General features: G+C 53.8%; 2 protein-coding genes across 2 annotated transcripts; both read left to right on the top strand.

Moving 5' to 3' along the window:
* The first annotated feature begins 1,932 nt into the window (after positions 1-1,932).
* LOC117846872 (cation/H(+) antiporter 20) lies at positions 1,933-7,768 on the top strand. Its single transcript, XM_034727982.2, has 3 exons — positions 1,933-3,363; positions 6,075-7,046; positions 7,154-7,768. Exons 1-3 carry the CDS (start codon positions 2,146-2,148, stop codon positions 7,526-7,528), a joined length of 2,565 nt encoding a protein of 854 aa, XP_034583873.1. The 5' UTR covers positions 1,933-2,145; the 3' UTR covers positions 7,529-7,768.
* Positions 7,769-8,502: 734 nt separating this feature from the next.
* On the top strand, positions 8,503-10,534 carry LOC117848097 (actin-depolymerizing factor 7). The gene is made up of 3 exons (XM_034729410.2): positions 8,503-8,663; positions 9,773-10,038; positions 10,136-10,534. The coding sequence occupies exons 1-3, from the start codon at positions 8,661-8,663 to the stop codon at positions 10,284-10,286; spliced, it is 420 nt and encodes a 139-aa protein (XP_034585301.1). The 5' UTR covers positions 8,503-8,660; the 3' UTR covers positions 10,287-10,534.
* The last annotated feature ends 397 nt before the right edge of the window (positions 10,535-10,931 follow it).

Here is a 10,931-nt window from a genome sequence, read left to right as displayed (position 1 = left end):
ATCGATTGTTGATGAAGCCAACTAGTTGGAGTCGATTCCGACTAGTTGTTGATCACATGGAACCCACCCTCGACTAGTTTTCTAGTTGAGACGAGTAGTCGAAGTAGACTGTCCATGACCAGTTTTCTAGTCGAGACGAGTAGTCGAAGTAGTCGTCGGTGACTTGATGCGGCCGGACATCAGGGGTAGCAGTGCTCGCGTACATCTTCTACGTACATTACGCTATGATTTTGAGGTCTTGTGGTAGCCTTCCATGTGCGTGTAGCACAAATCCTTCAAAATTGCTTTTCACGGAGAGTAATCGGAGCTAAATATTTGTCTCAATCCCCACGCGACTGTAACATATCTTTGTCATCTTAGAAAGTATGGCGTGGGTCCCTCGGTTTGCATGATCTCCCAACTCGAATCGGATTTGCCTCTGCCTTAGTCGACAAGCCGCATGAAGCAGCCTGCGGCGTAAACCGACTCGGTCTTTTACTGGAATGCGGAGCGCATCGATTCTGTCTCGGTGTAGATTTGTCTTCTCGGAACTCCAACTCGGCGACTTGCTTGTTGTCAAGTAGATTGATTTTGATTATGAGGTCCTTCAAGCTCGCCCGATGATCTCTACGATCACCCCTACCTAGCACGTCAGATGTCGGTATTTTATACCCGGCAACCTACCTAGGGGTATCCCGAGGTAGAAGATTGATCGATGAGGGATCGCCGGACCTGGAACTTGATGGTAAAATCGAGAACACAAGACACAAATTTAGACCGTCAAAGTAGCGTAATACTCTACATCCTGTTTGGGGTGTTGTATATGGCGCCCTGCGCTTGCGTGTTGTTTGGTGTTGAGGATTTGGTTCTCTGTTATGGTTCTATAAGGTCTTATTCTACCGATCTAGGGACATCTGCCATCCTTTATATACTCCAGAGGCGTAGGATTACTAGTCGGTTACAAAGTAGGATTACAGGGTATGAGTCCTAGTAGGATTACAAGAGAATCATAGTAGAAGTCCGTTTTCTTCCTTCCTTGCGAATATTGGGGACCTACCCGACACAAGGTGTGGACAAGCTATAGGAAACCATAGGAAAGGAAAATTTGTATGTAATTTGCACGTACGTGCTAAGGTGTGCCAGGACCAAACGGGAAGAGAATTCATTTTGTATCGTGTAGCTAGCGACCGACATGGAAGAGCCAAAATTTGAGCTCTCATCTCTGAATTTGCTGGAATAAAGTGGGCGAAGAATATCCTCACCCTAGGTTAAATAGGTTAATTGAGTCAATTTGGTTGTAACTTTAGATTGTGCGTTCCTCAAAAAAAACTTCAGATTGTGCCGTTGCGAGGATCAATGGTGATCACCCTTGGATGATGAGTGATTAACAACATTGTGTGGAATGATATTGCTCTTGGCTTGTGATGTGCAGGTGTAGGATGCGATATGGTGGCCAACGGCGTGCGGTGAAGGTCAAGTGAAAGGTTTATGCCGATGGACCAAGGGTGGTGAAGGGTGACATGAGTTGGCTTGGACCGAAGGACCCTATGAGTTCGGGCGGAGTCATGGGCGATCCACATGGTGCACGGAAGAGCAAGAGAACATGACGGGATAGAGACGGAGTCGGTCGAGTCAAGCGGGACGGAGGCGTCAAAGGTTTGGCGAAGGTTGGACACGCGTCAACATCAAGGAGGTCGCGTGACGACCAAGCTGGGATGGACGGTTTGGGTGGTTTGGGCCTCAAAACCACCGTGCAAGCAGGTTTCCCGATTTGAAACCTTAAAACCGGGGGCGAGTCCGGTGAGCCGGAGCTTCGAAAAAGAGGGCAAGTGGCGCATCACGAAGCTTGCGTTGAGACGAAGTGAAGTGGTGGAGATGACGTGTCCGTCCGATGCATCTAAAAAGTCTGAACCAAAATGCAACGTGACCTGTAGCGCTCACTTCACATGCAAAGTTCCCCTCGTCTGTCTCAAGTCTCAACCAGACAGTCAGTCGCCAGGGAAGAGTCACTCACGAGACCCTCGCGCTCCCGCAGACAGCGACTAGTTCCAACAAATCAGTACAAGTGCGGAAAGGAGCCATCCAACCGGCGAACCTCCCGTGCGTTTCAATCACTTCCATCCCCCGCCTCCTCCGCGCGCCCGCGCGCCACCTCTCGCCACCACCATGTCGTCGGCGGCGTCGGTTTCCGCGGCGGACCTGGCGGCGGTGAAGACGTCCTCGAACGGGGTGTGGCAGGGCGACGACCCGCTCCGCTTCGCCTTCCCGCTGCTGATCCTGCAGGCGCTCCTCATCCTGGTCCTCAGCCGCGCGCTCGCCTTCCTCCTCCGTCCCCTGCACCAGCCCAAGGTGATCGCGGAGATGGTGGCGGGCATCCTGCTCGGCCCCTCAGCCCTGGGCCGCAACGGCGCCTACCTCCGCGCGCTCTTCCCGCCCTGGAGCGCGCCCGTGCTGGAGTCCGTCGCCAGCCTCGGCCTCCTCTTCTTCCTCTTCCTCGTTGGGCTCGAGCTCGACCTCCGCTCCGTCCGCCGCAGCGGCCGGCGCGCCTTCGCCATCGCCGCCGCGGGGATCTCGCTCCCCTTCGCGTGCGGGGTCGGCGTGGCCTTCGTGCTCCGCCGCGCCATCCCGGGCGCCGACCAGGCCGGGTACGCGCCGTTCCTCGTCTTCATGGGCGTCGCGCTCTCCATCACCGCGTTCCCGGTGCTCGCGCGCATCCTCGCCGAGCTCAAGCTCCTCACCACGCCCATCGGGGAGACCGCGCTGGCGGCAGCGGCGTTCAATGACGTCGCCGCCTGGGTGCTGCTCGCGCTGGCCGTCGCCATCTCCGGCGTCTCCGGACGCGGCCCCATCACGTCGCTGTGGGTGCTGCTGTGCAGCGCGGCGTTCGTGGCGGCGTGGATGGCGGCGGTGAAGCCGGCGATGGCGTGGGTGGCCCGGCGCGCGGACGCGGCCGGGGAGGGCGGCGGCGGGGAGGCGTGGGTGGCGGTGACGCTGGCGGGAGTGCTGGCGTCCGGGTTCGCGACGGACCTGATCGGGATCCACGCCATCTTCGGCGCCTTCGTCTTCGGGCTCACGGTGCCCAAGGAGGGCGCGTTCGCGGGGCGCGTGACGGCGCGCATCGAGGACCTCGTGTCGGAGCTCCTGCTGCCGCTCTACTTCGCCTCCAGCGGGTTGAAGACGGACGTGGCCACGATCCGGGGCGGCGCGGCGTGGGGGATGCTGGCGCTGGTGATCGGCACCGCCTGCGCGGGCAAGATCGCGGGGACGTTCGGGGTGGCCATGGCGTGCGGGATGTCGGCGAGGGAGGCGGTGGTGCTCGGGGTGCTGATGAACACCAAGGGACTCGTCGAGCTCATCGTCCTCAACATCGGCAGGGAGCGCAAGGTACGCTAATTACGTGGCATGCTTTTTTGATTCCACCCTGCATGCATCATCCGTATCTGCCTCGTTCATTAATTAATTCTCGCGTTGCAAAGATCGTTTTTTTGCTCAGTTTTTTTATAAAAAGAAAAGAAAATGTTGGGACTTGTTCTTAACACTGAGATAGAAAGAAAATAAAATGTTTCTTAACACTGAGTTTTTTTATAAAAAGAAAAGAAAATGTTGGTTCCCGTTGGTGCTGGACCATGGCCGTGTCATCGTGGCTTTCTAGTACTGCCGCACGCCATAGATGCTCGTGACTATAGCTACGTTTCTTTTAGGCCATCGGCGACGTCACAGGAGAGGTGGCTAGGCTAAGCTCGTAGTCGGCCACTGGTGGAAGCCTGCATGAGCCTTCTTCTTCTCCTTGGCTTTGGGAACACGAACACCTAGCATGGATGTCATGTCAGGCCTGCCGCCTGCCTGTGCGGTGCGTTGGAAAGTGGAGGGGCGCCTTCTAGATCGAGCAAGAACTACCTCTCGTTGTGATGTGATCATGACCTTTCCTTGAAACATCTTCGACATTGGACGGTGGACTTGTGGCTGCCGGTGCTTTCCTTGAACTGCCTGTACTGGTCCTCTCGCGGCTGCCACTACTCATCGGACGGTTTAGAAAGTCTTCACCTTTCTCATCACCATATGCACCTTCAGACTTAGAGGTGCTTATCCAGGGATGCATGAGGTGGATTTATCTGCTGTCACCCTATGAAACATCTCAGCTAGTTGCTCCATGTACGGAGGTACACCATACTGGAACTTGATTTTTTCTGAAATGTACAAATGAACACACAAAACACACAAAGCAAAGAAAAATTAGATCACATACATGAAGATATAATCACAGTCATAAAGATATGATGACACGGTTCAAAGATAAATTACTTCTGTGTGTTTTTCCAGAAGGCAGTCGGTGCTATGATTGTTCCATCAGGTGCTCAGCCTAATGCAGTATGTTGATTAAGAAACAACCAGAAAGTATGAAGGGTCTTGCATTGAGTCCATCTATTCCTCATTTGTTTGGTTGAATGTGTGAAGCCAGTCTTTGTGAAAAATTGTTGTCGTATCTCATTATAACCTCTAGTTGATATTGTCCCATTCAGGCAATTCCCTACCCTTATTTATTCAACAGCAAGATCACATATTATATCTGTGTTTTCTTCGATCTAACTGGCCTTGTTAAAATGATTCTATTACAGAAAACATAATTATCTAAATCTACCTGATGGACAATGGACCAAATCAACAGTAGTACTACCTAATGGAGCATCACATCATAGCAAATCAACTCATGACAAAATAGCAAAGCTAGTAATGGAACATCTAGAGGAAATCAGAGCATGGATCTGGATCTTATCGCCTGGGAATGACCTTCAAAGCTGTTGTCATCTTTCTCCTCGAGTGTGCCAACATGCTCTGGAGGAATGGAGCTGTTACCAAAGCCTCCGCGGTTAGCCACGGCCTGCCCCACATCCCACTCCAGTGGTTAGCGACCTCGAGCGCGACCTACTAGGCGCGCAGCCTCGCCTCCTCCACGACCGGATCTGCCGCTACGGCCAAGGGGAGGTAGCCCTTGGTCGCCGGGAACAACTTCCGCCTGCAGGTACATCTGGTACGAGCCAAGGTGGGGGAAGCCGTCGGCCTGGGAGTTGAGATCCAGATGCTCCATGCGCATCCGGGGAGCAGAGAGGTTGAGGGCCGCCAGACGATACGACGCCGATCGGGAGAAGAGGCTGAAGTCGTCTTCGTCGGGGGTGTCCGAGGAAGTAGAGAAGCTGCGAGCCGCCGATGAAGAACTTGCCTGAGAGAAGTAGTCGCAGTAGCTGTTCCCGTGGCCATCCATGGTGGATGTGGCGTGAGGAGAAGCGGGTGCGGCGGCGGCAGCGTGGGGAGAAGCGAGGGCGGTGGGGGAGGAGCGGGTGCAGTGGCGTGGGGAGGAGTGGGGGAGATGGTGGCGGCGTGGGGATGAGAGGGGGTGGCGGCGGGGGGAGGGCAGCGAGCGAGGGCAATGCGTTTGGAAGGGTTCGAGATGGGTAGGAATAGGCAATAATGAGGGGGTAGGGTGTCTCCTTTAATCATCCATTGGGATTAGATGATTGTTTGTAAGTTTAGGATAAAAGAGATCAAAGGAAGGAACTACCACGGAACCAAACAGTCTTAGTACCTGAACTTACACGTTGCAGTGCTAGTGCTGCCAGCGGCGGCGTCGGCGGTCGGCGACGGGCTAGGATAGCCGCAGGAGAGCAAGGAGAAAAGTCAAACAAATGTTTCCATGCACAAGCAAATCCAATGACTGAAGCTGTCCATCCTCCTGATCAAATCGGAAAAAAGAAAAAGAAAAATCGTCCATCCTGGGCACGTCAGCACCAGCAGGCATACATCAGCAACGTGCAGTTACTGACAAGTGGGTCCGGTTGTATCCAAGACATGGGAACTCGGATGTCAACCTGTCAGTCATGCACAAGTTTTTGTCTCCGCGTGCCGTCCCAGCATCGAGCTACGTGTCAAACGATATATTGCCTGAATCCAGCATGTCAAAATCACTCAGTGTACACTGGACAAGTTGAATTCCGAAAATGTTGGCGGCCAGGGCCAAGACCAAGAAAATGAATTGATATGAAATTTGCAGGGAATCAAAATTTCCGCCCAACATGCCAGCATCTACTGCCACTTTGCAGGTTCTGAACGAGGAGACGTTCGCGATCCTGGTGCTCATGGCGCTGGTCACCACCTTCATCACCACGCCCACCGTCATGGCCATCTACAAGCCCGCGCGCGCCGCGGGCCGCCGCCGCCTCCACCACCGCAAGCTCCAGGGCGCCGTCCCCTCCACGGCGTCGGCGCCCTCCTCCCCGTCGGCCTCCGCCGGCGGCGCCGGCGCCGGCGCCAAGGAGCTGCGCGTGCTGGCCTGCATCCACGGCGGGCAGGACGTGCCGGCGCTGATCAACCTCATCGAGACCATCCGGGGCCACACGCAGCCGCGCCGCCTCGTCAAGCTCTACATCCTCCGCATGATCGAGCTCACGGAGCGCACCTCCTCCATCCTCATGGTGCGCGCGGCGCGCCGGAACGGGCTCCCGTTCTTCCGCCCGCGCCGCGCCGGGGAGCCCCACGACCAGGTCGACGTCGCCTTCGACACCTACGCGCAGCTCGGACACGTCAGTGTCCGCGCCATGGCCGCCGTCTCCGCGCTCCACACCATCCACGACGACGTCGCCGCCGTCGCCGAGGACAAGCGCGTCTCGCTCGTAGTGCTGCCGTTCCACAAGCGCCATACGGGGCACGGAGACGACGAAGAGAACCTCGGGCCGGAGTGGCGCGCTGTGAACCGGAGGATCCTGCGGGAGGCGCCATGCTCGGTCGCCGTCCTCGTCGACCGCGGCTTCGGCGGCGGCGAGCAGGTCAGCTCGGAGCAGGTCGCGCACGGCGTCTGCGTCGTGTTCTTCGGCGGGCCCGACGACAGGGAGGCGCTGGAGCTCGCCGGGAGGATGGCCGAGCACCCCGGCGTGCACGTCACCGTCGTGCGGTTCGTCGACGGCAAGGCCGGCAGCGAGGAGCAGTCCGAGGTGACGCTGCGCCCCTCCAACACCAAGAACGCCGACCGGAGCTACACGTTCTCGACGGCCATCGTCGACACCCGCAAGGAGAAGGTACCTTAACGTAATCAACATCCCAATAAACTTAGGATCAAAACATCGAGTTCACAAGATGACATTTAATTTTGTGCATATTGCATGATCATCAATGGCGCATGCAGGAGCTGGACGAGGCGGCGGTGGCGGAGTTCCGGCAGAGGATGGGGTCCCTTGTGCGATTCGAGGAGCGGGTGGTGGTGGGCAACATGATCGAGGAGGTGGTGTCGATCGGGAAGAGCAGGGAGTACGGCCTGGTGGTCGTCGGCAAGGGCCGGCTGCCGTCGCCGATGGTGGCGCAGCTCGCCGTCCGCCCGGCGGAGCACCCGGAGCTCGGGCCCATCGGCGACGCGCTCGCGTCGTCCTGCCACGGAGTAATGTCGTCGGTGCTCGTGGTGCAGCAGCACGACATGAGCAACGCCGACGAGGTGCCGGTCTCCGTCGTCGTCGATGGCCACGCTCACGACGGCGAGTTCGCCAAGGACATGGCCGAGCCGTAAGTGCTTGCAAGTCCTGAATCGAGTGATCAAGCGTCGGTTTGATCCAGTAGGACGATGACGACTAAAAGTATTGCTAATTGTTTTTTTTATTGAGGATTTTGTGCTAATAATAAGCTTGGGAGTTGCTAGGCATGTAATTATGGTTAAGTGTCTCTCTCCCTTCCTTTTGATAAAGCAATCACCCAGACAGTATTTTTACTTGCTTGTTATGAAGGTCAATATATCTGTTCTTAGAAGTAATAGACCTCTTTCACAATATCTGTTCGCCATTTTTTCACCTATGATTAGAGTGGTTTGTTCGAGTGCACCTACTTAATATTTGCTCGCTACTTCACTAAGCAGTATGCAATTATCCCACATTTAGCTTGTTTCTTCCAATTTGGCAATATGCGGTTGCAGCAACTTCCAACGAAACAATTGAAATCGTTTTAACTCTGCGCAGTTTCAACCAAATGTTCGAAAGTCTGAATCACGATCTGAAGACTCTTTGCTGTGCAAATTTTAAACAGAAGTACGAATATTTATCTTGGAATCCCCGCGGGGGGGGGGGGGGGGCGGAGGATGGGGGGATTGGCTGAAATTCAAAATGAGCGACACGAGCGAGTAGAAATAGCCACCCACTGATTTTTTTTTATTTTAATTTTTTTTGAGAGGAAGCCACACACTGATGATGTGGTGGCTTGGGCATAGCCCATCAACTGCACCCTTTACCAAACAGACTACTAATGGGCCATACTTGGGCTGTTCGACCCGATCCGCGATGACATGACACGACGCGGTGTGGTCCCCAGACGGGCCCACCGCCGCACGGGCCCCGGCACACGGGTGGCTAGAGGCAAGTAGGGCTCTCGTGTGGCTGGTGCAGGAGGACCAGAAGGAAGTCACTGACCGGTGGGGCCGGGGTCGGTGGCCGCCTCCGACCGAAAAGATGCCGCGGACGGGAGCCGCGTCCATTCCACGCGACTCCCCCGCACAAATACCACCACCGCTTCGCCACCTCCCTCCCACCACCACCACCACCAAGCAACTCTAAGGCCAGGCAGAGAAGCCGAGAAGCAGGCGCCGCTGATCCTTCCCTGCCGCCGATCCCGTTGCTTCGTCGCCGCGATCGTCTCCGCCCTGCGCTGCGCAGATGGTAAGTGTAGCCGTCTTCTCCTCTCCCTCTCCTCTTGTTCCCGCCCAGCTCTGCTGGCCGTCCCTGTTGCGTGCGCACAGTGCCTCTATGTTCTGTTCATCAGCTACGCGATCTAGATCTTCGTTGAGTAGATGCGAGAGAAGATTCTGCGAAATCGATCGATCTGACATCCTGCCACCACTATTCCGAAGCTTGAGTTACGGCACAGTGCCCGTTTGTCGGCAGGATATCTTCTGCGCGCGTTTAATTTATCGTCAATTTGGATCACATGGATAGATGAGCCAGTAGTATTATCACGTTGCCAACTTGTGATCAATCCAGCCTCAGATTTCCATTGTAATAATAAGAAAGAAAACGTGAGCAAGAATTATGCGTAAACTTCAGTAGTTCAGTTCGGGAGTGGCCGAGTTGGGGAATAGCTAATTTCATAGATGGTGAGTAGCTTAGTCACTGCTGATTTCCATTGCTTCATAAGATAGCCTCTGCTATCACTTGAGCAGAAAGCTTATTGGTACATTTCTTCAGAAGCCTAGTGGTCAGTTGTACCATAGCTTTTTCTTTACCAGCTGCATTCTCTGAGATTGCGAATGCAACAGACCTTAGGCAGTCTGGCATATCATAAGCAAGAGCATGTACTGAAAAAAAAATGTTTTCCGGTCGGCTTTGCGCTTCACAGTCATTATCATTGTTTCATGTGGACCTGTATCAACTCACACTGATCATTATTATGTTGTGGTATGTGGACATTCTGCCAGCTGAGGTTCAGATCCACAAAGTACAGCACATCACCGAATTCAGTTTGTTCGGCAGCCATTTTCCTGCCAGTCATTTGCATTGATTGTGTTTAGCTCAGATGAGAGGTACAGGCAACCCAACTGCAGCCAATCTTCCTCTGAAACTGGCAAAGCTAACTACAGACGTTCTGTTGCTGTACCAATGTACCATCCCCTGGTCCTAATGAGTTTATCTCGCATGGTCACATTACATCTTCTATATCAAATGGCAGCGAATGCTTTTACTATTGAAGCAACTAGCAAGTTTTCTTTATTCCAAAATGTTCTGCAGTGCAAGCAAATCTCTCGATGACTCTGAATTTTCTTAACTCGTAGGCGAACGCAGCATCCGGGATGGCCGTGGATGACGAGTGCAAGCTCCGATTCCTGGAGTTAAAGGCCAAGAGGACCCACCGCTTCATCATCTACAAGATAGACGAGAAGAAGAAGATGGTCGTGGTGGAGAAGGTCGGCGAACCCGTGCTGAACTACGACGACTTCGCTGCAACCCTCCCTGCGAATGAGTGCAGATACGCCATCTTCGACTACGATTTCGTGACCGAGGAGAACTGCCAGAAGAGCAAGATTTTCTTCATCGCATGGTATGTACTTTCTCACTTGGCATTTTGACTGTTGCCTTCTGTTCTGGGTGTGGCTGGCTGCTAATGTGCTTGAAAATGATGGGCTGCAATGGTGAAGGTCTCCTGATACCGCGCGCGTGAGGAGCAAGATGATCTATGCGAGCTCCAAGGAGAGGTTCAAGCGGGAGCTGGATGGCATCCAGGTGGAGCTTCAGGCTACCGATTCCGCTGAGGTTGGTCTTGACGTGATCCAAGGCCGTGCAAACTGAGCATGCCAATAATCAACTTCTTCTGCCTGAGTATGAGCATCAGATGAGGACTGCAGTGCTCCCGTGAAACGAAGGTTATGAGTGCTTGTCCTGTGCTACTCACGGGACTATGTAAACTACATCCATTGCATTGCAGCGATAAATCTATCCCTTTCCGCTTGCTTGTTCATCATGTTCTCGGTATTGGTTGTGCTTGCCATGACCAACAACATTTTGATGATAGAAATTCTATTCACAATGAGCTACTACATACTGTAATCTTGTGGTTTATCAAAACCTGGTTGGAAGATATAAAACTGAAATTGCTAAAACATTTGGCTTCCAGATTGCCCGTGCTGTAATCCATGATCACAGCCTCATGTTTACCGAGATAGTCTCCAAAAGACCGATCACCAGAAGTGCTAACACGCATAGATCAGAAGTGCTAGCATGCATAGATCAGCAAAATATGGGATGCCTAATGCCATGAATTGCAGAGGCAAGAAGAGCAGTAAAATGCTCATACCCACGATCAGGAGTTCTGGAGATCCATCAGATTTTCAGAAGAGTGTGCACGTAATTAAAACTGATAGAGAAGAAGCTGGGAGAATACACCCAGTACCGTAGTGTGCGCGTTCTGGGGAGCACAGATTCAGACACTTACCT

This window comes from Setaria viridis, chromosome 3 (genome assembly GCF_005286985.2).
Source record: "Setaria viridis chromosome 3, Setaria_viridis_v4.0, whole genome shotgun sequence".
NCBI lineage: Eukaryota > Viridiplantae > Streptophyta > Magnoliopsida > Poales > Poaceae > Setaria > Setaria viridis.
Note: the sequence above shows the minus strand (reverse complement) of the source record. Positions and strands in the feature narration are given on the sequence as shown.